At 37.7% G+C, this 26,744-nt stretch overlaps 1 protein-coding gene across 9 annotated transcripts in view; it reads right to left on the bottom strand.

Annotated features, from left to right (window-relative positions):
- Positions 1–26,744, bottom strand: part of BBX (BBX high mobility group box domain containing) — a 125,444-nt gene that overhangs the window by 73,116 nt on the left and 25,584 nt on the right. For 2 of the 9 annotated variants that reach the window (XM_032219325.1, XM_032219327.1), the window contains one exon: positions 1,269–1,320. The exons of 6 other annotated variants lie outside the window; for them this stretch is intronic. In XM_032219325.1, the coding sequence (XP_032075216.1) occupies positions 1,269–1,271 (3 nt within the window). In that variant the 5' untranslated portion in view covers positions 1,272–1,320. Of the gene's footprint in view, positions 1–1,268; positions 1,321–14,192; positions 14,211–26,744 lie in introns of those variants that run through there. One more of the 9 variants, XM_032219326.1, reaches the window with a different exon arrangement.

The raw sequence follows: 26,744 nt of genomic DNA, 5'->3' as shown, positions 1-26,744 counted from the left end.
TCAAGTTGCCAAGGTTGAGAAACACTGTGATATAGGAACTAACTGTCAGGGGAGGTGCCATTTTAAAAAAAATAGGGGGGAGGGGAGAGAAGCCTAGTAATTATCAAGTTACTGATTACTGATCTCTAAATATATGTTAGAGCAGGTAATAAATCAGGCTAATATATTACCCTGAAAACAATTATGATCTTTGGCAGGGTAATTATTCCAGTAGGCAAAGGGAATACTATGAATATAATTCACCTTGATTTCAGCAAATGTTCTGATAAAAAAATCCATGCAACATTCTCACTGATGAGCTAGCTCACAATTGGCTAGTTAACTGCTCTGAGAGTTAGCTGCTGCTTTACATCAATCTATCTTGAGGTAAATATTATTTAATATTTTTATTAATGATGTGGAAAATTACACCGATGGCCTCATTATCAGATTTGAGGATGATAAAATTGGGAGACCTGGCCATCTTCCAAAATGACAAAACCAAACTAGTCTAAACTGGAATTTCAAGACATATGCTTTAGGAACAGCTGAAGTTGTTTCTCCATGTCCCATCTTATATCTAACAGAATGAAGATGATATTATTTTCAGTTTCTTTCTCATGGAATAAGCTCAACATGGAATAAAGTTTTCTGAAACTCTCTATTAATATTTTTTTCATTCTTCTCATACCTATAGCCAAATGCCATTTCTTCACAGCACAACTGTGGATCAGTCTAGCTATAGTGGTACATTTTATATTTTATTTTTCATCTATGTGGTGAACAATTAAGATCAAAAGTAGAATAAAAAATTGGTTGACTGTGTTCTGCTAGGGGTGATAATTTACTACTTCTCCTGCATTCATGTTCAAATGGAGATAATAGCAATAGCAGTTAGACTTATATACCGCTTCATAGGGCTTTCAGCCCTCTCTAAGCGGTTTACAGAGTCAGCATATTGCCCCCACGGTCTGGGTCCTCATTTTACCCACCTCGGAAGGATGGAAGGCTGAGTCAACCCTGAGCCGGTGAGATTTGAACCGCCGAACTGCAGCTAACAGTCAGCTGAAGTGGCTGCAGTACTGCACTCTAACCACTGCGCTACCTCGGCTAATATAATGTAAAATAAATTGACAGCTAAAAGACTGAAAAAATAGTATGAATATAGACAAAATTTAGACATGCTAATAATATACCTAAATTAACAATAAGTTAATGACATATCTAATCAGCTGCTAAACAACTAAGTTACATCAATTCCTTGCTATTCAAATAGCCTTTACACTTACCATCACCTCACCAGTTTAGCAGAGCCTTTCTACCCATCCTTAATTTCGCCTCCTAGAATTTGCAAAAATATATTATGTCAGTATCTTCTGCTGTTTCATTAAAATCCAATTATAAATTAGCAATTTCTAATACACTTTCACAAACCTTCAAAATACTATTAATGTATATTATGTTAAAATTTGCAGGTAGAACACTATTTTTGAGATTTACAGTGTAAAGGAAATGATTGATTAAAAACCATAGACAACACAGACCGAAAATAATGAAATTAATGAATAATTTATGAAAGCAAACTGTCAAATTATGCATATGTTTACCAATAAACATTTAAAAAAAAAATATATATGCACTGATAAGGTTCTTTATTACTGTTCAAAACATTATTAGGAATGTATAAGGATCCAAAGGGATGCTTTTCCAGCCCTGTTTTATATTATAGGTTGAATGCATCTTGAGTCTCTGCCCCTGCATGCTTGCAAAGAGAAGGCACCCACAGGCATGAAACCAACCAGTTTAGGCTGTGCGAGCTTAGGACCCTAGCCAGCTTTTTCCATTTTGATGGTGCAGGAACTGCATGAGAAAGTTTATTTATTTGTTTAATGTATGACCTATCCTACGCAGACTAACATTATATATTAAGATTTCACCTAGATTAGTAAAACACAATAAAATATAAATTAAAACAAATCTATGTTCAAATACAAATGACTAGGCCATCTAACCACTGAAGCACAGCATTGTTTATATTAAAAAAATCAGATACTGGAGCAATATATGCCTTCAGATTCAGCTGGTCATGATGTAATCTACAGTTTGATGTGGGACACAGCAGTCACGTTGAAGGGATGATATTATGCCCCATTTATTCAGACTTGGGGCAAACTGACAAAGTTAACTGGCCTTAACAAAAAGATGGAGTTCTTATAGTGAGGAAAAATTTCATTGTGAGGAAAAGTTTGACTAAAAAAATTGGTCAGTGGTTGCAGAGCCACCTTTTACTTGCTCATTGCCACTGGACTTTGAGTCCTTCTGGATCATAGACCCTCCAGGAGGAAACATGCAGCACTTGTTGGGTGCATTTTTTAAGTAGACGCCTAGTCACCCATGTTGCTAAGCAGGAACAAATGTTCCAGACTGCCTTGCCACTCTGCTTGAGTTGGGACTACATACAAGAAAGTCCTTGGGGAAACCCTATCCTTCACTGCTTCTTCCCATATTTCAGTGCTCATATTGGACTAGGGATGTACTCCATGCAATATGCATACCTGGAAACCCCCTTTCTTATTCTTTTCTCTCCAATAAATGTAAATACCATTTTTGTTAACTATCCAGCAGTGGAATGAACATTCCAAAGAGATGTTAGGAGGCAATCAAAACCACAGTCACAGTTGTATGATTTTCTATCTAGTAACTGCTTTGCTTAGTGACTAATTGTGGTAACTAACCATTACCTGTAATGCAACTTATTTTTTCCTCTGGATTCGTGTGAATTATTGCCTTAAGTTATTTGTAAAAATAATAAAGGCAGGACATGACTAAATAAGCAAACAAATAAAATGATCAGAACACTTATACAAGATGCAAAGGAAAGAGGAAGACTTGGACTACCAGATTTTAAACTAAGGAGTCCTTGGTGCTCTCTGAACTTGCTTGTTGTCTTGCAGTGTTTCATTACCCAAATTCAGTAACCACATCAGTGTTAGCAAGTTGTTCTTGTTTATTGTCAGTTTATATTGTGGTGACTTGCTTGTCTATATGTATGGGGGCGGCCTTAGAGATTCTTTGGTTGGGCTGTTTACTGATAGCCCTTTGGCAGTTCCTTGATTGGGGTATTGCTTACTTCAGGGGTGTCAAACTGGATTTCTTCAAGGGCTGGATCAGCATTGTAGTTCTCCTCCGTGGGCCGGACAGGGGGGAGAGACAGGAAGGATGCCTCCTGCAGCACTCTACTGGTCAAAATGGAGTGCAGGAGGGACAGTGCTGGGATGACCTCCTGCAGAGATGACCCTGCTGGCCAAAGCAGAGCACAGGGGGACCACACATGGCTCTCAGTGCCCCCGTTTGGCCGGCAGGATGCTGCAGGAGGCAGTCCAGGCTGAAAATGATGTGCGAGGGGACAAATGTGCCTCCGTACCCCGTTTTGGCTGGCAGAGGCACTGTGGGCAGTCCTTTGCTATTTCTAGGTTGACCCCATGGTCCAGATTTACGCATCCCGTGGGACAGATTTGCCCAGTGGGCCTTGAGTTTGACACTCCTGGATTACTTGATTGTTGGTCTGAAGTTACCTTTGAGTTAATATATGCTGATTTGGTGCTGGTGGAGAGATTCTGGAGTCTTTTTATTTTCTTTTCGATTAGTTGATTGTCTCTTTGGCATAGTCTATAGTCTATGTTGTTAATATCTTATGTGTCTATTGCTGATTTATAAGAATTATAAAATGTAATAGAAATTCCCTAGCATTTTTTGACTTGGCCTTGTCTAGGATTGTCATATTTTCCCAATTGGATCTGGTTAAATATATCTATATGTTGTGAAATTTTCATCCTGTCTTCTGACTGCCAGTTGTTAGTTAGTTAGTTAGTTTACTTTATTGTCATTGCACATGGTACAATGAAATTAAATGCTGTCTTCAGTGTACATTACAATTATAAAAATAAAAACACAAACATACATCCTTTACATTCTATATAATTGAAACTGAAAACCCAATATGGCACTATACAGTAGAATTCAAAATGGTTATTGCCCTGGGATAGAAGCTGTTTTTCAGCCTATTTGTCCTTGTTTTTATTATCCTGTACCGTCTGCCAGTTGGTAATAGTTACAAAAAAAAGTGCTCAGGATGGATCTTTGAGAATGTTTCTATCTCGTGGCAATACGGGCGGCGAAATGTTCGCATTTTGCCGCCCTTATTGCATCCGCCGAATCGCGCCCAGCCGCCTTGTTTAGAATAACCCGCTCCCTCTTGAAAGGGAGGGATGCGGGTGACCCTCTACAGGGTAGAGCTGAGGAATTTGTTCAGTATTTGACGGATAAAGTCGCTCGGATTCGGACAGAGCTGGACTCCAATTGCACGATACCAGCCGAGGTACCGGGGGAGGGTCTTGAGCATGCTTTATGGATTGAGTTTCAATGGGCTTCTCCTGATGAAGTGGACAAGGCCATGGGAGCGGTGAGTGCCTCCACTTGTATACTGGACCCGTGTCCCTCCTGGCTGGTCTCGACCAGCAGGGAGGTAACACGCGGCTGGATCCAGACGATTGTGAACACCTCTCTCCGGGAGGGAATCTTCCCACCCCTCCTAAAGGATGCGGTGGTGAGACCCCTCCTGAAGAAATCGTCTTTGGACCCAGCCATTTTGAGCAACTATCGTCCAGTCTTCAACCTTCCCTTTGTAGGGAAGGTTGTTGAGAAAGTGGTGGCCTCGCAACTCCGACGGTCCTTGGATGAAGCCGATTATCTAGACTCTTTTCAGTCGGGTTTTAGGCCTGGTTACAGCACGGAAACTGCTTTGGTCGCGCTGATCGATGATCTCTGGAGGGCCAGGGATAGGGGTCACCCCTCTATCCTTGTGCTTCTTGACCTCTCAGCGGCCTTCGATACCATCGACCATGGTATCCTTCTGCGACGGTTGCGAGAGGTGGGGGTGGGAGGCACCGTTTTGTGGTGGTTCTCCTCCTACCTCTCGGACAGGTTGCAGTCGGTGTTGGTCGGAGGGCAGAGATCGACCCCAAGGCCCCTCAAGTATGGGGTGCCGCAGGGTTCGGTCCTGTCCCCCCTCCTATTTAACATCTACATGAAGCCGCTGGGTGAGATCATACGCCGGCACGGGATTAAGTATCACCAATATGCAGACGATACGCAGCTATATCTGTCTGCCCCGTGCCAACTCAGCGAAGCAGTAGAAGTGATGTGCCAGTGCCTGGAGGCTGTTAGAGTCTGGATGGGAGCAAACAAGTTGGCACTCAATCCAGACAAGACCGAGTGGCTTCTGATGTTCCCTCCCAAAGATTGTCCAACTGTTCCATCTCTCAGGCTGGGGGGCGAAATTATACGCCCCTCAGAGAGGGTTCGCAATTTGGGAGTCCTCCTGGACCCACAGCTGACTCTAGAACACCATCTGTCGGCTGTGACCAGGGGGACCTTTGCCCAGGTTCGCCTGGTGCACCAATTGCGACCCTACCTGGATCGGGAGGCCCTTCAGACAGTCACTCACGCCCTTGTGACCTCAAGACTGGATTATTGTAATGCGCTCTACATGGGGCTGCCCTTGAAGAGTGTTCGAAGACTCCAATTAGTCCAGAATGCAGCCGCCCGAGCGATTGTGGGTGCACCAAGGTACACCCAGGTTACACCTATCCTCCGCGAGCTGCACTGGCTACCTATTAGTCTCCGAATCCGCTTCAAGGTGCTGGTCGCTACCTATAAAGCCCTACATGGCATCGGACCTGGGTACCTGAGAGACCGCCTCCTGCCGATTACCTCTCTCAGACCAATTAGATCGCATAGGTTGGGTCTCCTCTGGATTCCATCTGCCAGCCAATGTCGGCTGGCGACTCCCCGGGGGAGAGCCTTCTCTGTTGCAGCTCCGGCCCTCTGGAACGAGCTCCCTGTTGAGATCCGGATCCTTACTACCCTCCCGGCCTTCCGCAAAGCCACCAAGTCCTGGCTGTTCCAGCAGGCTGGGGGGAGCTGAGAAGCATCTACCTCCATAGAAATTGTGAATGTTGGTTTTGTTTTTAATATGTTGTCTTTGTCTTGTTCCCCCCTTTCCCTTGTCTTTTGTGAGCCACCCGGAGTCCTCCGGGAGTGGGCGGCATACAAGACAAATAAATAAATAAATAAATAAATAAATTAATTAATTTAAGGCAGCAGGAGCTATAAAGCTGTTCCAAAGAGGGGAGGACAACCAATGATCCTCTGGGCAATGAACTTAACCCTCTGGAGTGCTATCCTATCTGCCACTGCGCAATTGGCAAACCATACACAGATGCAGTAAGTTAGAATGCTCTCTACGGTGCAGCGGTAGAAGGTCTACAATGGTTTTTCATTCAGTTGTTGTTTCCTGAGAAGTCTCAGATAGCATATTCTCTGCTGGCCCTTTTGACCAGTGCTGCAATGTGAGTGCCCAGGTCAGGTCCTCTTTTAAGATAACACCCAGAAACTTAAAACTGACCATTTGCTCTACTTGGTCTTCATTGATAAGCAAGAGCTGAATGTCTGATCTATTCCTTGTATAGACCATAAGCTCCTTGGTCTTATTTGTGTTAAGGTTCAAGTTATTGTCTCCACACCACGAAAGCAATCGTTCCATCTCATCTCAATAGGCAGACTCACCCTCCCCTGCCAGAGATTAGTCCCACCACGGTTGTATCATCTGCGAATTTAGTAATAGTATTACTAGCCTGAGTGAAATGCAGTCATGCACATAAACACTATAGAATAAGAGTTGTTATTCATGGATGCGTTTTGTCAGTCTTCTGCATGTTTGTCCTACATAGTGATTGCTGCAGTTCTTACATTGTATGTTGTAGATGACTCCGTTTTTTATTTCTGGGTTGCTAGGTCTTTTGATTTGTTTAGGATGTTTCGAAGGGTTTTAGTTGGCTTGTGTGCTACACCGATATATCAAGGATATCTCAGAAACCAGCAACAGACTACTACAATCACATGGAATCAATGTGTGCAATTCTTTTTAGGGTTTGTGTTGATTGTGCTGTATTGGGTTGAGTGGTCAGTGATTTTTTGATGAAGTTGTGTGGATAACTATTTTGTTGGAATGTGTTGTATAGATGCTCTATTTCCTTTTTCTGCTGTTCTGGGTGCGTGTTTCTGCAGTGTGTATGGGCTCGTTTAAATAAAGTCCTTGCACAGCTTCTCTTGTGAGAGGTTGGGTTGTTGCTTTGGTAGTGGAGCACCTGGTTAGTATGGGTGGATTTTCTGTAGACTTGCGTTTCTAGTGTGCCATTGTGGTTTTTGCTGATCAGAATGGCCAGGAAGGGTAGCAAGTTGTTCTTGTTTTCTTCTTCTCTAATAAATTAGATTGCTTAAAAAATGTTATTAATGGTTCAGTGGGTGTTCTCTAATTGGTTCTTTTTAAAATGGTGAAGGTGTCATTTACATACCTGATCCATAGTTTTGATTGTATCTATATAAGTTCTCTGGCTTCTAGACGTTGCATCACGACCTCTGCTATAAGTCCTGAAAACAGTGATCCCATAGATGTCCCTTTAATCTGTTGGTAAATTGGGCCATCAAATAGGAAGTATGTAATTAAGCAGGGATTTATGAGATCCATGGTCCTGGATGTTCTGATCTTCGTGTATTCAATTAAGTCATGTGTACTTTGAAGCAATGCAATCATGGATTCTTTGGCTAATTCTGTATCTATAGACATGAACAGGGCCATGCTATCAAATGAGACCATGATTTTAAAGTGGATTTTAGAGGCGTGGTGGCTCAGTGGCTTAATGATACTGGAGATGGTTTTTGTTCCAGCGGTTTGAGTCCTAGCACTGTATGTTAGGGGGAGCTCCCATCACTCGCCTCATCTTCAAAAGTTCGAAAGCATGTTCCTTGTGGGTAGATAAAATAGATACCACTTCAGTGGGGGAATGAACTGATGCTCCGTGCAAGCAGTCAGATTCTTTCCCACTGTACTTTTCCGTTTGTGGCACCTATTTGTGAGATAGCTCTGGGGAGGGAAGAGACATTGGATGACACTGCAGGAAGAGCCACTTTTTATTTCTGATGAGAAGCCAGCTCACCCTAATGTGGCACACTATGGGAAGCATGTGTTTCCTACAACAGAATAGTACTTTCGCAACCAAACTACTACTCTGCAATTGCATTGCACTCTTCTGGCTAATGTAACAATGCCATACAACAAGGACAACAACAACAATGACAACAACAACAACAACAACAACTGTATTTTGCTGTTTTCTTTTTGGTTTAGATGAAAGAATGCTTGTTAAGAAATAAGGAACTTTTACAAAGTAATGATATGAGGTTTGGCATGGTTACTTACGATATGACAAGATTAAAGCAGATTTTGAAAAATAGTTTGGAATGAAATAGTGTGTGTGTGTGTGTGTGTGTATGTATGTATGAATATATCTATATATATATGTATATATTTGTATATGTTGTATATGTTGTATATATGTCTGTCTGTCTGTCTGTCTGTCTGTCTGTCTGTCTATCTATCTATCTATCTATCTATCTATCTATCTATCTATCTATCTATCTATCTATCTACCTACCTACCTACCTACCTACCTACCTACCTACCTACCTACCTACCTATGTTAGAGATGCCCCTATGCCCCAAAATACTTTTAGTGGCATCAGTCCAAGAAGTGTTTTATAGAAAAGAAGCAGACAATAATAAACGTTAACCTATAAAGATTTACTAGTAGAGAGCCTGTTTGGTGCTGGTTAATGTGCTGGCCTAGAAACCAGGAGACCATGAGTTCAGTCCTGCCTTAGGCATATAAGTTACTTGGGTGATTTTAGCCCAGTCACTCTCTCCCTGTCCAACCCACCTCATAGAGTGATTGTTGTAAGGAAAAAGAGGAGGAGGCAGTATTATGGAAGTTCGCCACCTTGCATAACCTATAAAGTAATAATGTTGAGCTAAAAATCAAAGAATAAAATAGAAAAATGGGAATTTTAGGATGAAATCAAGATAATTGAATACAGAAGGATTTAGATTTCAATGGTTCTTATATGCAGAATTTTTTTTAAAAAATAATATAGATAAAAATATTCCAGGAATATAATATGATAAAATAGATGTGAATGAATATGAAACAGGAAGAGCAAGTTAAGAATGTACAATAAAATGATCAATAATTTTGATAATAATACTTAATAAATCAATGAGAAAAAATGTGGTTAAAATATGTAGTTCAATATAACAGATTTTTTTAAAAAATGATGTGTCATTGGTAGAAGATACAAGAGTAATTCCCTTAAGATGTATAAAGATAATACTGACCATTGTTGGAAATGTGAAAAACATGAAGGTGCATTTCATCATGCATGGTAGACTTGTAAAAAATTGAAAAGATACTGGGCATAAATATATATGATGATGCAGAGAGTTAAAAATAACATTCAGATAAAACCAGAACTTTTCATATTAGGTCAACTAGAAAAGTCTCATGGATGATTGGTTTTATAATAATGTAGGAATGATTTCTATACCCTAAAATAGAATATGTCAAATTGTCCCATCAGCATTATATAGAAGTAATATACAATTCTATAGAAAAAATGATTAATACTGTTTATAACACTAAGGATATAAACAAAATTTACATTTTTTCTGTATTTGCAAATAGACTTCTAATATATAGGGCAGTGCTTCAGATTCAAATATCATGTAGCACCTGTTGCAACACCTGAAAGCAAGTGCTCTGGGCCTTTTCCAGTATTGCACTTTGTCCTTCTACACCTACAGTATAATTCCACATTAGGTTTAAGGAGCTGCAGATAGCTGCTATTGTGTGTTCTCCCCTACCTACACCTAGGTACTTTCTGCCTTAAAATACAAAGCATTGCATTCTTACTATCCAGTGCCTTGCAATAAAAGTATAATATGCATTTAATATAATACAATTAGGACTTTACATGGAAAAACATCACAATAGACTTGTAACTTACGATAGATCTCTTAATAAAGTTCTTAAAGCAAAATTATGAAATAATTAATTTGTACTAAATGAACCCATTGTAAAATTACTGATGTTGAATACTAAGAGCACAACTGAGACCAACTATGTATTTGACAGATGCTTGGAGGACACAATTTGCTACCAGTCATCATGTAAGTTCATTTGCAAAGCATTTTAAAGCATCTGATTTCTAAAAGTTGAAAGTGAACAACAGGTAGTGAGTCATTTCCTCTTTGTCCCCCACCCCTTTTTCTCTCTCTCTAGGACACTCAATATCTTGCAGCTGTTTTGGACAGGATATCAAACTGGATAAACTACTAGTATCACTCTGTATAGTAATTCTTTATTACATTTCTTAATTTCTGTGGAATTCCTAAATTCTACTTAACACCTAACACCATTCATTACTTGTCTCTAGCAAATACTTGATGCTACACATTAAAACGTTCTTCCATTTACAATATATTTAACTATGAATACCAGTTTTTTAACAGGAACCATTCATATATAAATTATGTGTGTGTGTAATGCAGGAAAGCATTCCTAAGGGAAAGAATTCAATGTGACAATTTCATATGTACATATGAGGAGGAAACACTAATTAACACACATGCATGTGAGAAGGAAATATTAATTAACATTTGTAATTTAAAACATATCCTTTTCTTTATGCCATATAATTATGCAAAACTATAAGAATGGACACAATTTATCATCAAATTATGTATCTGCATACATATTATTGCAATTTTCTACTCCCTGTCAAAACATTTTTCTTTCTTTCTTTCTTCAGATATTACCCAGAGATGTTTTCATAAGCATGACATTTTTATCTGATTGGACAATACTATGCAATAATGATTAACAATCATATATTTAATCAGTATTTAACTTTACAATAATTTGGATGTTTTAAGCCTACAAACTTCATGGGAATTTTCAAATGAGAGATAAGCTGGTTGATGTCTGCTTATCTTTTTTTTGCTTGATGCTCTGGTAGATGTCACAATTAAATATGCATTAAACTGATTTCCCATTTATTCCTAATATTAGATATATATTACCAAAACTGGGATTCTAGACACCTTTAACTAGGTGAAGGGCAAAAATCTTTGAACCAAGTTTAAAAATGGGCTAACCTACAAAATGCATCAAAAATCTGGAACCCATGACTCCTGTGAATTTAAACTTAGAAAAGTTTATGAAACATTTTATGACATAAACTTTATAATAATACAAAATGTCATAAATATTTCTTGTGCAAATATTTGACTGTGCTACACAGTTCAACATGCACTATTTTTAAGGCAGATACATGTCTGAATGTACAGATAGTCCTTGACTTGCAACAGTTCACTTAATGACCGTTCAAAGATACAACTGCACTGAAAAAAGTGACATTACCATTTTTTACTTATGAACATTGCACTATGTCCATGGTCACCTGATTTACATTTTGATGCTTGACAACTGACTCAACATTTATGATGGTTGCAGTGTCGGGTTACTCTTACGATCGCTACCGGTATGCTGATCACGGTCTATTCATGCATGCACCGGATGCACATATTGTTGGGGCTCGTGCAGGCACTGCATGCTGTGCGTGTGTACACACTTTGCTGTTTTCCATAAAACCGCTATAAAGCACAGGCGGGTGGGTGGACCAAACAAGCCACCGTACCAGTACGCTCTCAGCTGCTCCCGGCCACTACTGGTACTGCCATACCTGCAGCAACCCACCTCTGGTCCTAGGGTCACATGATCATCTTTTGCAACCTTCTGACAAGCAAAGTCAATGGGGAAACCAGATTCACTTAACAACCATGTTACTAATTTAATAACTGCAGTGATTCACTTATCAAATGTGGCATTAAAGTCATAAAATGGGACAAACTCACTTAACAAATTTCTCACTTAGCAACATAAATTTTGGGCTGAACTGTGGTCATAAGTTGAGTACAACCTGTATTGCAATTTTTCTAGTGAGGGGAGTACATTAGAAGTTCTGTCAATTTTGAAGGCATTGTGGAATCTGATTAGGAAATATCTGTGAAACAATGACCCAACAAGTCTTTATTTTCTTCCTTTGCTCTTCATAATTTGTTTGTTTTTTATGATCTTTGTAAAACCTTTAATAAAAATGTATATATATAAAAGAAACTTCAATTTTTTTTCTACTAGGAATTGTTTCAGAAGAAATTTAAAAATACAATTTATTTAAACTATATGCTGATGGATAAAAATTTGGCTCAATATTGTAAAAGGGTTTTTGCATACAATATCAGACTAGTCCAAACTTGACGAATACAAGACAAAATATACATTCAGAACACAAATTGACTAAACTTAAGGAAGAATGGCTCCCTGTAGATCATGTATTACACAAAAAAGCTATTTCAGACTGGTTTCTAAGGGCAAAACAACTGACACAATGAAGCAATTTCAACATTTATGCTTATATAATAATAGTCAGCCAAGTACAGAGGAAATTTTAAACTCTGTAGTTTCCTAATAATGTCTACTGATTTTCCTTTTTATTTCTATCTTTTCTCTTTTCTTTCTATTTACATACTTGTGTGCATTTGCTTTTAGAACAAAGGCAAAGAGTGGCATACTAGTATTATTATGGATATTTTTAATAGAAATTTCCAGTTATAAGATATTATGCACTCAGTTCTGTAGATTTATTAATTAATGCAATGAGTTTAATTTTTTATAATTATAAACTCTTTATCTACTGACATTTGTTATCCACGTCTCTTTTTTACTAAATTATTTTTATTCTTTGTATTTAAATGCTTTAAGAGAAGTTACTGATTAAAATACCATAAGGAGATAAAAATATAATTCTTTTTTCATCCTTAATAAAGATGAATGGAATGATGGTAAATCTTTAGTCTCAATTTGTCCAATAAAATAAGTTTACTATAGGTACACACATTAGAATTTATATTTGTTGACCATTTCTGCAGCTGTTGCTTGAAAAATGTGAAAATATGAAAATGATTTTACAAATTGAAGTTATAATTTTGAGTGGCATTTCATTTTTTATTTTCCTAAAGAGCTAATATATTAAGTTGCTGTGATAGAAACCAAGATTAAAATCTATACAAAGCCTGTCAGATAACTTTAAACCTATGTTGATCATTCAGCTTTGCGGATAAAAAATAGAAATATCCATTCTTTGAATATAGCCATCATATTGCTGATTGCATTATAATTAATAGTATAGTAAAAATAACTTACTTATTTGTTCTAAGAACTTAACTAGAATGGAAATGTGGCGCTTGCTTCAATTTAATACAAAAAGATGGCACATTTCAAAATTCTTATTTTCCAAATTCCACTTAGATATTTTGTGAAGTGTTAGCAAGCTAATCCCTTTGCTGGCCAACAGAAATCAAACAATGAAATGTTGTCCATTAATTATGAATATTATTTTTTTATATGCGTGTAATCTTTTTTATTTAACATGCTTCTATTAATGTATTTTACAGTGCAGCAAAACCCAATTGTCAATGTTATTTCCAGTCAAGGCTACTTCTCAATTAACATATTGGACTTCTTAGTAAAAATGAAAAGTCTTCACTTTTGAAGAATACAGTGGTTTGTTCACTTAAAATGAATGATAGCAACATATTAGCTTGATCTGAAGGTAGCTCAACTTCCCTGAATGTTAATGTAATAGGAATAGCGGCTAGTTTAAAACTTATGGAAACTTGATCAGAAGGAAGGGAAATTCAGGTATAAAACAAGAGAAGTAGAATGCAAATGCAAGGACAGTCATAAAAGGGCTTAGATGCCTATACATTAATACTCAAAGTATGGGGAAGAAACGGGGAACTTGAAGTCCTAACACATGAGGGCGTATAATATTGTTGCCATTATTGAAACGTGGTGGGACGAAATCCACCACTGGAACATACAAATATATAAATTGTTTAAAAAAAAAGATCCAACAAAAGATGGTGTGTGTATTGTAAATAAGGAATCACTAAACTTCCACAGAAATACACAACATCAAGGTTGAAAGCCTTCTCAAATTCATTTGGATGAAAATTAGAGGAAAAAGAAATGATATTACTATATGTACATACTCTGGGCCACCGAATCAAGCAAATGTAACTGATGAAACTTTTGCTACCAAAAGCAGCACTGTGTGAGACAGAACAGGAATGTAGGTGAAAGTAGGAAAGAAACTGCTAAGAAAACATTTATCAACTCTAAACAATTTTAAATTACCAGGACAAGAAGGTTTACATCCCAGAGTTCTGAAGCAGCTTGTAGATGTGTTCTCAGAACCACTGAACTAAATCTTTCACAGCTCCTGGAACATGGGGGAACTGCCAAAGTACTGGAAAATAGTTGATGTGGTTCCAAACTACAAAAAAGGGAAAAAGTGGATCTAGGACACTACAGACCAATCAGCTTGACATTTGTATCTGGGAAAATCCTGGAAAAGATAACCAAGCAATGAATTTATAAACATAAAAAGTTATTGCCAAGAAGCCAAAATGGGTTTGTTAAAACAGATCATGCCAGATTGCCTTCTTCAATAAAGTGACTAAATAAGCAGATCAGGGAAACACTGTGGATATAGTATACTTAGAGGTTTCAGTAAGGTATTTGACAAAGTAGACCACAGGCTACTTCTAGGTAAGAAAGACCAATGAGGAATACACATAGCACCACCAGATGGATTCACAGTTGGCTGACCAACTGCATAAGCATGTAGTCCTTAAAAGTCCATATCTACTTGGAGGGAAGAATGCGTTGGGGTGCCCTACAAAGTTGTTTTGGGGCCTGTGATCTTCAATATTTTCATAAATGATATAGATCTAAATGAGGGGATGGAAGGGGAATTCCTCAAATTTGCAGACAATATCAAGTTGGGGGAAATGGCTAACACTTTGGAGGATAGATTCAAGATTCAGAAGGATCTCGCACATCAGACCATAGCCCAACAAGATGCAACATAGTAATGAGAAAATCAAGGTCAAATGTGCAGGTATAAAATAGACGGTTCAGAGCTCAATGGTAATAACTGTGAGAGGGATCTAGTTGAACATCATTTAAGTATGATTCAGCAGTACACTGCAGCTGCCAAAAAAGGCAATGCAGAGATGGGTGGCATAGACATTTAATAAATAAATAAGGTGCTTTTAAGTGACCTGAGACCAATTTCATTACCTTTTTTCCATGATTGTTAAGTAAATAACTGAGATTGTTAAGTGATTCCCATGATCATTTAAAAAATCCTGGCTTCTCCAATTGGCTTTGCTTGTTGGAAGATGATTGGGTAGTTCAGATAATGAACCTGGGATATGGCTGCCACTATAAATACATGCCTGTCACCATGCACCCTATTTTGTTCACATGACTGCAGGGAAGCTATGACAGTCATAAGTGTGAATACTTCACATAAGTTACTTTTTTTCAGTACCATCAAAATTTCAAAGTCACTAAATGAATTATTGTAAGTCAGCTTTTTTGATGTGTTTAGAAATAAGAAATCCATCATCTATTCATTTTAGCCACAAGACAGTTGGTTCATTCCATCTAGCAGAAGAGCCAGGCCTAACTGTTGAATCATGTTAAAGTAATGCAGGAGTTTGGGATTCTATATGCTATTTAGAAAAACTATGCTACAGTACATTATTGAGAAAACCAGAAGAAAGTTATTGATTATACCGTATTCTTTTCCTGTTGATATTTTAATTTTTTTGTTGAGCTGGAAGGGTTTTCCAATGGAACGATGTGGGTTTGTACTAGTTATTTTGTCTTTTTCAATTGCAGACGATATTCTTTACTGTGTCCTTGTTGTATCATTTATGAAAAATATAAAGTATATAACTAAAATAAAATTTAATTTAAAAAAAACCAAATAATTCAAATCAAACCTAAGCAATTTTTTTCCAGTACGATAATCTTTAAGTATTTTACTGCTATCTTCTATAATTATTAGGCAGCATAGTCTACAGACAAAAAGGTAGGGGAAAGGAAGCACTGTTATTTGCATTTCATATTGATTTTTATACATTTAATAAATAATATTAAGTTGATTATTTAACTGCCTGATATCATTATGTCTAATTGAGTGACTAGTACCTGCATGTCTTTCTGGAACTGGAAGAGCCACAGGATCTTTCCTTTCCTATTCTCCTTGACACTCTCTGAGATTACACATCTGGATTTAGGAGGCTCTAACCCTTATATTGTGCAGATATTCCTGTATACAATGCCAGGTATTTAGTTGTGCCATTCAATGTATGCTTTTGCTACCTGAAAAAGTCAAAAGGTCTTAATCAAGAGGCTCACTTCACTAATTTCACCCATATAAACATGTACATATCACTTTTTAGTTTATATTTGGGTTATACTTTAATTTATATTTGGAATTCTCCTCCTGCCAATTACCTCCCTGCGACCTATTAGGTCACACAGATTGGGCCTCCTCCGAGTTCCATCTGCCAGTCAGTGTCGACTGGCAACTACGCGGAGGAGAGCCTTTTCAGTAGTAGCTCCGACCCTTTGGAACGATCTCCCCGTGGAGATTCGTACCCTCACCACCCTCCAGACCTTCCGCACAGCCCTCAAGATCTGACTATCCCGTCAGGCCTGGGGTTAAAGATTATAGTCTGTCCCCACCCGAATGATGAATGAATGTTGCTTTTATTTTAATTATATGTTATTTATATATGTCATTGTGTGCCTTCCCGCCCTATCTGTTGTAAGCCGCCCTGAGTCCCCCCAGGGAAAAGGGCGGCCTATAAATAAATTTACCATTTACCATTCTTTCTTTATATTTATTAATTTTTATTACATTTTAAATTTGCTTTTGTTTAAATCCATATATTAAATGTTAAAAGTTTTAATATTTCTTAGTTTTTGTAATGGTATTATTTTTATTTACTTTTTAAAAATTGCTTTACCATTATAATTATCTTCTTGGTAGAATATGGGTGTAGGTATGTTGGTCTTGTTGTATTCGGGTCTTTTTCCATGTAAGATTGAGATTGTCTTGGCAATGTTTCGGCGAGGTCTCACTCACTATCTTCAGGCTGGGTTTTGGGCTTAAAGTGTGGTCGGAGCTGCCATCTTTCTATAAATCTTGGTGGGGTGTGTGGAGTGCTGGCTTTGTTTGATTGGTTGTGTGGTTGTATCATGATTCGTAAATTGGTACTGACTGTGTGTCCGTTGTTTCGTGGTGTAATGGCCTGGATGGTGGTTGGGGCTAGTTTGTTGACTAGGGCTGGTTTCCAGGTGTCTGGTAGGCGAGAGATACCATCACGTTTATTCATGTTGTGGGGGAGTTTCTCTATTTTGATAGCTTCCATAATTATTCTCTTGTTGAAGTGTTCAGTTTTGGACATTAACCTGGTTCCTTCAAAATTAATTTATGTTCTGTATCTTTAAGGTTCTGGAAAAGGGAGGGTTTTTTTTTTCCTTTTTCCTTACTGTGTTCTTGTGTTTTGCAATGCGTGCATTTATTCTCCTGTTCGTTTGTCCTATGTATGTTGCAGGGCAGATTTTGCATGGTATTTCCTAGACTCCTTGGTTTTCTAGCTGGATTTTCTCTTTGGAGTTTCTTAAGATGTTGGCTATTTTTTGGTCAGTGTTGAAGGCTGTCTTGATATTGTGCTTGTGGAGAATTTTGCTGATTTTATCTGTGGTGCCTTTGATGTAAGGGAGGAAGGCGATGCCATTGTCCTGTTGTGTATCTCTGTTCTTGGGAGGTGTCTCCTTTTGGATTAGGTTGGTAATTCTGTTTCTTTGGAATCCATTGGAAATTAATACGTTTGTGAGAGTGCATAATTCAGTTTTCAGGTGGTCTTTGTCGGCTAGACATTTGATTCTGGGTCATGGTAACGGAGTTGATCTGTGCAGGGTGGTGATGCGATTGTGTGTTTAAGTAGCGGTTGGTGTGTGTTTTTTCCGGTAGATGGTGTATCCTAGGGAGCCATTGGGTTTTTTGTAGATTAGGACGTCCAGAAAAGGAAGTTGGTTGTTAGCTTCTATTTCCATAGTGAATTGTATTTTGGGGTGTAGGCTGTTGAGATGTGTGACAAAGTTGTCCAGTTTTTCCTTCCCGTGGGGCCAAATTACGAAAGTGTCATCTACATATCTAAGCCAGAGTTTGTGTTTGTGATCAGATTTATCTAAGGCATTGGTTTCAAAATGTTCCATGTATAGGTTTGTGATGACGGGTGAGAGGGGTGATCCCATGGGTGCTCCTTCTATCTGTTTGTATCTTTGTCCATTGTAGATGAAGTATGCGTTGGTTAGGCAGTGGTTGGTCAGATCTAGGATGTGCTTAGGGGGGTTGTATTTGTTTTGGATAGCTGTCAAGGCTTCTTTAATAGCACTTGGGTGAAGAGGGATATGACATCAAAACTCACGAGTAGGTCGCTGGCTTGTAGGTTTTGTTTCTTTATTGTTTCTATAAAGTGCAGTGAGTTTTGTGCATGTGAAGTGATGGATTCCGTGTAGGGCTGAAGTTGTTTGGCAAGAAATTTGGCAAGAATCTGTAGAGGTGAGCCTATGGAGCTGACTGGGTTTGAGTGGTGTTCCTTGTTTGTGTATCTTGGGGAGGCCATAGAGCTTGGGGCATCTGGATGATTTCTATCTGGGGATGATTCTTTGCCGAATCTCTTCACTGATGGGAGAAGCTTTTATTTTGGATTTGGTGGTTTTTTCCAGGTAGGTGGTGGGGTCTGTATTTAGAGATTTGTAAGCAGGGTCTTGGAGTAGGTTGGATAGTTTGGCTTGGTAGTCAGATGTGTTCATCACCACTGTGGTGTTACCTTTGTCTTCTGGGAGAATGATTATGTTGTTGTCTTTCCTCAAGTTGGTGAGTGCTTTTTGTTCTTCTTTATGTAAGTTGCTTCACGGTGGATTGCTGGAGCAGAGGACATTGGTGACTTCAAGTCTGTTTTTACTGGCTTCATCTGGGTTGATTTTGGTTAGGGTAGCTTCAACTCCGCATATGTTGTTTCCAGTGGGGATACGTTTGGGGCGACTGCAAAGTCAAATCCTTTGGAAAGGACATTGGTTTCTGTCTGATATGTTATGTACTGTTTGTTTCATGAGTTGCTGTGGAGGGGGGTTGAGCTTCTGGTGTTTTTGTAGTCTGTGGAATTTGTTGGTGTGTGTGTCTGTCTTGTGGGAGGTTTCTGTTTCGGCCCTCCAGAGGGCTAGTTGTTTGGATTTGTCACACAGTGCTGGGTGGATTTTGCTACTCAGTTTGAGGTGAAGAGTGAGTAGGTCCCGATTGGTTTGGTCTAGTAGGAATCTTTTCCTGTGGAGTTCGTTTCTGATTAGGGCTAATTCAGTTCTTTTCGGGATCCTTTCGGTGGCTGAGGTTTTAGAATGGAATTTTAGTTGGAAGCATGTGGGGCTCACGTTTTTGTCTCGGCAGTTGCCGAGTAGAAATGTGAGGTCACATAAGATGGTGGCTCTTTGGACTTCGAGTTTCTCGTAGGTCCTGGTCAGCAGGAAGGTTTCCTCCCCATCGAGGTAAGATATCAACTAATCAAGATGTTACAACATAGCCAGCCAATCTGCTTATAGCAACAAATCCAGCACTCCACACACAGACACATCAATATTTATAGAAAGACCGCAGCTCCGATCACGCTTTGCTCGCACAAGCATGAAGCCGAAGGCACCAGCCTGAAGATGGCGAGTGGGACCTCGTCGAAACGTCACCAAGATACTCTCAATCTTACACGGGAAAAGAACCGAATACGCCAAGACCTGCATATATATATATATAGATATAGATATATATAAATAGATAGATATAGATATTTAGACTATATAGATTTAGATGTATAGATAAAATATACTAACTAAATGAAGAAAATGTAAGTAGAATTATTTAAAATTAGAAATGTGTAACTCGGTGTGTGTTACAATCTACTTGAATCTACTTGAAAGAAGCCATGTCCGCAGAGATAGCTGACCAAACTATTCTAATTAAATAAACATATAGAATAAAACTCCCTTTTTATGACACTGCAATCCCTTAATTCAGGGTAGAGTTGGGATGATGGGATGGAGCTGAGTGTTTACTGGCCAGGTGCCCTTCCTGATGCCAGTTCTCAGCAGATATTTTTTCTTTGAACTTTAGGGGAGAATCATCTATCGCTACCTAGGATTAAACTCTCAACCTTCTGAATGGGAGGCAAGCATCTTCACCACTAGTCCACCACATCACTTGAATATTTCTAGAATAGTCAAATAGGGTAATTTGAAGAGTCAATCAAACAATATAAAGCAGTAACTTTTATTGTACTTAGAAACTTGACTTCTTGATCAATTGAAGAAAAAGAAAAAAGGTGTATGTATATTCATGTGTATGAAAAAGTGCCTATGAAAAAGTGCCTATGAAAAAGAATATAAAGATTGTATTTCTAAAATAATTAAGACATACAATAAATGCATGTAACTGATTAATAGTTGATAGAAGATATATAAAATAAAATGCTTCGTGTACAGATAGTCTTTAACTTACAACATTTCGTTTAGTAACTGTTCAAAGTTACAATGCTAACTTGCTACAAGGCAATCTTTCAACGTGACAAGTTTGTGCGTATTGTATTAATTTTTTTAAAAGTACATGGAAAGAAAAATCTAATGAGAAAATTCTAGTAAGAGATTTCATAGGTTTATAAGCACTTGACTACCCACAAGGAGCATGTTACCTTCCCTTGAGCTATAAAATTCAATAATTGTTTGAGCATAAGAATTGAAAGTTTTATTGACACAAAATATAAATGAATCAAGATAATATATTTGACATAATAGTGTCTAGCTTGAATATCAATTTTATTATTTGACATTGTGTCCTTTGCCTATAGTTTAGTTCCCAAACAATTTATTATTCAAACTGGCATGAATGCTATAATTAGGAAGTTTAGGCAATGCCTTTGGACAGGAGGAGTATGATCTAATTGCATAAATTGAGGAGTGTTGTCTGATGGAGGGCAGAAGAGCCTTTTCTGCTGTGGTAACTGCCCTATGGTATATCATCCATCCAAAGTTCAGACTGGCCCCAGCCCTGTTGACCTTCTGCAAGACCTTAACTTGGTTTTGTTTCCAAACCTCAGGTATGTGTAAGAATCCATTTACCTGCTATTAATGACTATCTTATAATTCCACATGTATAGGTTTTGTTTATACAGTATGTATTTTATTTAGTGTTTATCTATTATTCTTGTAAATTGTCCAGAATCACATATCCCGTGTTTCCCTGAAAATAAGACAGGGTCTTATTTTTCTTTGACCCCTGAAATAAGCACTTGGTCTTTTTTTCGGGGAGGTCTTATTATTTTTGAGGTTCAGGAAGGGGCAAGCATGGTCACTTCATGGCTGCTGCTGTGTTGCAATATTTTCAGGAAGGTCCTATTTTGGTGGAGGGTTTATTTTAGTCTATGTGCTCAAAAACCTGATTGGGCTTATTATCCAGGGAAGTGTTATTTTGGGGGAAACAGGGTAGGAAGAAGGGCATGATATAAATTAATTAAATCAATTAATAAAATAAACAATAAAAAATAAATAAAATAGTTCTGTGTTCTCTTAACTGTTTTGTGGAACACTAGTACTTGTTTAACTTAAAAACCTTTTTTCTTAATTTCACAGACTGCACATTTAAAAGCAGCATCCATTTTGATTTCTCCATGGTGAATCTTTGGACTTGTCTCAAATAGTATTTAAAACAGAATGATTATGCTTACATGGATATGTCCAAAATACAATGTATAATTTAATGAAATTATTTTTAAAAAGATTAACAATGTTGTCCCTGTGCTCCTACAATGGTATGACTCTCAGAGAAATGATGTAATTATTACATTACAATTTGTCAGTGAATATAATTAATAAGGTTAACTACATAATCCAGACAATTTAGTAGAGTATTAAATTTGTGGTGCCATTTTACAGCACCTGTGGAATTTGCCCCCTGTTCTCATGACTTTCCACAAATAGATTAAAATAAAATGGTGAAAAAAGTAAGGTTCTACATTTATGCAAGAAAAACCAAATGCATAGGTATAATATAGGTGGTACCTTGCTCAATAGTAGTAACTGTGAAAGGAATCTTGGAGTCCTAGTGTACAATCATTTAAATATGAGCCAGTAGTGTGCTGCAGCTGCCAAGAAAACCAACACAGTTCTAGGCTGCATTAACAGAGGGATAGAATCAAGATCGTGTGAAGTGTTAATAACCACTTTATAATGCCTTGGTAAGATCACACTAGGAATATTGCATCAGTTTTGATTGCCACGATGCAAAAAATATATATTTTGAGACTCAAGACCAGTGGTTCCAAACATGGGTCCTATGCCCCACAGGGAGGCAAATTGATTTTTAATGCGGGCAATTTGAACCTTGTTTAAACCAAGTTAATGGCCTTTAGGCTTCCTTTGCATGAGTAGAATTCACTTTTTGAATAAAGAATTATATGTCATAGGGGCTGCATCAAGATTTTAGATATGCTTAGGTGGGGCATGGCCAAAAAAAAGGTTGGGAACCACTGCTCTAGAAAGAGTGCAGAGAAGAGCAACAAAGATGATTAGGAGACTGGAGGCTAAAACATATGAAGAACGGTTGCTGGAATTGGGTATGTTTAGTTAATGAAAAGAAGGACTAGGAGTGAAATGATACCCATGTTCCAATATCTCAGGGGTTTCCACAAAGAAAAGGGAATCAAGCTATTCTCCAAAGCACCTGAGGACAGGACAGGAAGCAATGGATGAAAACTAATCAAGGAGAGAAGCAACCTAGAAATAAGAAAAAAATCCTGACAGTTAGAACAAGTAATCAGTGGACGACTTGCCTCCAGAAGTTGTGAATGCTCCAACACTGGAAGTTTTTAAGAAGAGATTGGACATCTATCTGTCTGAAATGGGTTTCCTTCCTAAGCAGAGGGTTGGACTAGAAGACTTCAAGATCCCTTCCAACTCTGTTATTCTAATTGTAGTTTGAATTAGAAATCTAGTCATATTTGTAGGAGCCCACAAGGGTCTATTTCACTTAGTTTCTGATTCTTGGCTCTATTAAATGATTTTGGGAGAAACTAAATTCAACAATATTCAAATATGGCAAAATATACAACTAAATGTTTCTTTCTTTTTCTTTGACATACATGGAACAAAATTTTCCTATTATGTTATTCCTGAATATACATTAAATACAAAATTGCATCATGGGAACTTATGATATTTACACAATGTTAGTTCATAAGTAGTCCAAGTCACTGCTGAAGCTGTGAGATTAAGATAATTAATTATCACAGTTTTAGTGCAACGTATCTATAATTTATGGGAGAAGATTCAGAGAAAAACGTAAACTGTAGTATCCAAATACTGCTAAACGAGAAGTCAGTAAATTGAAGTTCCATTGTAGAGAAATCATCTTGCTAGAGAACCAGATGTAATGATTTAACTTTCTACATTAATCTTAATGTTCATATTAAAGGATTTGTGATAAAAATAAGCAAGAAACACCTGATAAATTAAATGTTTGAGGGTGTGAAAACAGGCATTACCTGCAGAAGTCAAATCATTTGTAAAATTACTGGAAGAACATCAGGATTACTTTTCACATTCAAATTTTCAAACTATTAACTTTTTAAAAAAATAACTTTAAATAATAATAAAGAAATCAAATTTAATCAGTATAAAAATCATTTCTCTTGGAGGAAATATGTGTGAACACTGCTGTAGCTTATACAATCTTACTATTACTATATGGTGCTGTATCCTGCAAAGTACTAGCTGAAAAAATAAGATAATTAAAAATGTAATCTGTGCTAACCCTTTTGTCTATTAACATGAATAATTTTGCTATAAATAATGCTTCTAAATTAAAGTCAAGAACCCGGAGTCAAGTATCTTTCTGAAAGCCTTTGGTTGAAACATAGTATGTAAACATTATAGTAGTCTTTCAAATTTAAATTGAATGCAACTGGGATTTTGCAAATATAGGACCCCACTTAATGGACCTAACTTAGCTTGGTTAGTAAGTAAAGTGGTTTTTTAAAAATATTTTTGTGACATGACCATCCCACTTAACAATGGTAGTTCTAGCAATTCCTGTTGCTGTTGTTAAACAAATCTTGTGGGTCCTTAGGCAGGTACCCATGCTGATCCAAACCATTCCTAACTTGATCCCTACCAGCTTGAAGTCTTGGTTCTTCCAAAGCAAGATACTGCATCCCGTTCAAATCTCCCCACTCATCTATGTCCCCTCCTCCTGTCTGGCACAATACGAAGAAATGGCTGATCCCCTGGCATCATCCCCTTTCTACCTGTCCTCTTCAACATGATTACTGTGTTCTTTTCCACTTCACTGGATTTGCCACCAATATGAAGTTATGTCTCAAGCCCTGCAGCACGTCAACCAGCCCCACTGCAACAACACAATCCTGAGCCAAAATGGGCCAAGAAGGTCTGAACTATGGCATATCAAGCAAGCACCAAGCATGGACAGCAAGCAGTGCATGAACTGTGGTGTGGCAAGAAGTGTCTGCTTAGGAGCCAGTCTCCTCCCAGGTCCCATCAATTGCTCACTGAATGAGAAGTGTCTTACATTTCTTGTCTGGGTTGACCTTGTCCATTTTCTGCCAGTACAAGTCATTTTTTGCAAAGCCCACACCCCCTAGACTGGAGCTCATTTCTGGGCTTGATATCATCTGCCAGCAGGATGTTTCTGTGGTGCATCCCCCAAGTGTAGCCAGGACAGCGAACCCAGTGGAGGAAAAGCAGGCAAAGATGACAACAAAAGTTAGCTGGGGCAAGGCCAGTCATAAATAAGGCATGCATGAATTTTTATCACATGTCTGCATGCACACTGCAACAATTGTAAGTTTTGAGGACTGGTCACACATTCATCTTTCAGTGGTATCATAACTTTGAATAGTTGTTGAGAGAATAGATGTTAAGTGAGGACTACCTGTACCAATCTTGGGTATTTTGATAGGATTAAAAATAAACACTAGAACTCATGATTTTGAGAAAAGACTAGTAGAATATCTTATGCTTTCTGTGCTTCATAATCTATAGTGTAGAATATAAGCATAAAGAATAACTCTGGCAGCATGTTCACTGAATTCAAAGTTCAAATTGTCTCCAGGTTTGTTTACTTGTTTCTTTTTGTTAGAATAAAATACAAACCAGAACATATTTCAGAGCTATACTACAAAATCCTAACCAAAAGGACTTTATAGTTATCTGTGAACATGTGCAAATAGTATGAACAATTGGTCTGCATAGATATTTATTTATTTATTTATTATTTTATTTAGTTTGTCAAATATGTACAAGGTAACAGGTATAAGTATAAACCCAAAAGTTAAAATTAATCCAGATATGTGTATTTCATTTTCCCAAACAAAAATAACTTTTTGTTATTGAAATAGAGCATGAATCCTAATACTCATCAGAACCACTTACATTTTATGCTAAATTGAAGATGAATGCTTTTATTTCTAGCCAGTTAGATTAATTTGAAATAAACAATTCTGTCCATCCCTACTACATATTAGAAGTATTTATTGTCAAAAGCAGGCCATGAATAAATAACTGAGTGTATTAACAGTAAAACAAAAATATGTGCTTTCCTACCAAAAGAATTCATCAAAATTTAATTACAATTTATATTCATAAATTATAATTCAGGAAAAAAGCATGCTTATTATAGAACTAATGTTAATAGGAATGTTCTATTTAATTATATTTTGTACCACAAAATTTTGCCATGGCATCTGCCCTCTAGAACATCATCTCTCCAGAGGTGAGGTTTGACAAAGTGACTAAATTAGCAGACCAGCGAAATGCTGTGGACACAGTATATTTAGAGTTCAGCAAGGCGTTTGACAAAGTAGACCACAAGCTACTTCTTGGTAAGCTACAAAAATGTGGGATAGACAGCATTACCACCAGATGGATTTGTAACTGGCTAACAAACTGTACTCAATTAGTAATCTTTAATGGTACTACTCATACATGGAAGGAAGTAAGCACTGAAGTACCACAAGTTTCCGTCTTAGGCCCAGAACTCTACAATATTTTCATAAATAACAGATGAGAGAATAGAAGAGAAAATTATCAAATTTGCAGATGACACTGAATTGGCAGAAATAGCCAACACCCCAGAAAACAAGTCAGCAGTTTGTGGCAGCAGCCAAAAACACAAATACAATTCTTGACTGTATAAACAGAGGCACAGAATCAAAATCACATGAAGTGTTAGTACTTCTTTAAAAAGCCTTAGTAAAGCCACATCTGGAATACTGCATCCAGTTTTGGTCACATTACAAAAACGTTGAGACGTTGGAAAAGTCTTTGGCAAAGAAGAGAATATCCTGCTGGCAGACTAGGGGGAACATGATAGCAGTATGCTAATATTTGAGAGGTTGCCACAAAGAGGAGGGGGTCAATGTATTTTCCAAAGCACTTGAGGGCAGGTCAAGAAACAATGGAACAACTTGCCTTCAGAAATTATGGATGTTTCATCACTGCATGTTTTTAAAGAAGAGACTGGACAGTCACTTGTCTGAGATGGTATAGGATCTCCTGCTTGAGCAGGGGGATAGACTAGAAGACCTCCAAGATCCCTTCCAGTTATATTCTGATTGATTGGTTGATTGTGTGTGTGTGTGTGTGTGTGTGTGTGTGTGTGTGTGTGTATTAAACTTTTGAAACTGGTGACAGATTAATAAAATCACCACCATGGCAGATGTGTCTATCTCTAAAAAGGTTACCAAAGAGGAAACTTCCAATAACAAA

Source organism: Thamnophis elegans, chromosome 6 (assembly GCF_009769535.1).
Source record: "Thamnophis elegans isolate rThaEle1 chromosome 6, rThaEle1.pri, whole genome shotgun sequence".
NCBI lineage: Eukaryota > Metazoa > Chordata > Lepidosauria > Squamata > Colubridae > Thamnophis > Thamnophis elegans.
This window is presented reverse-complemented; position numbering and strand designations above follow the sequence as displayed.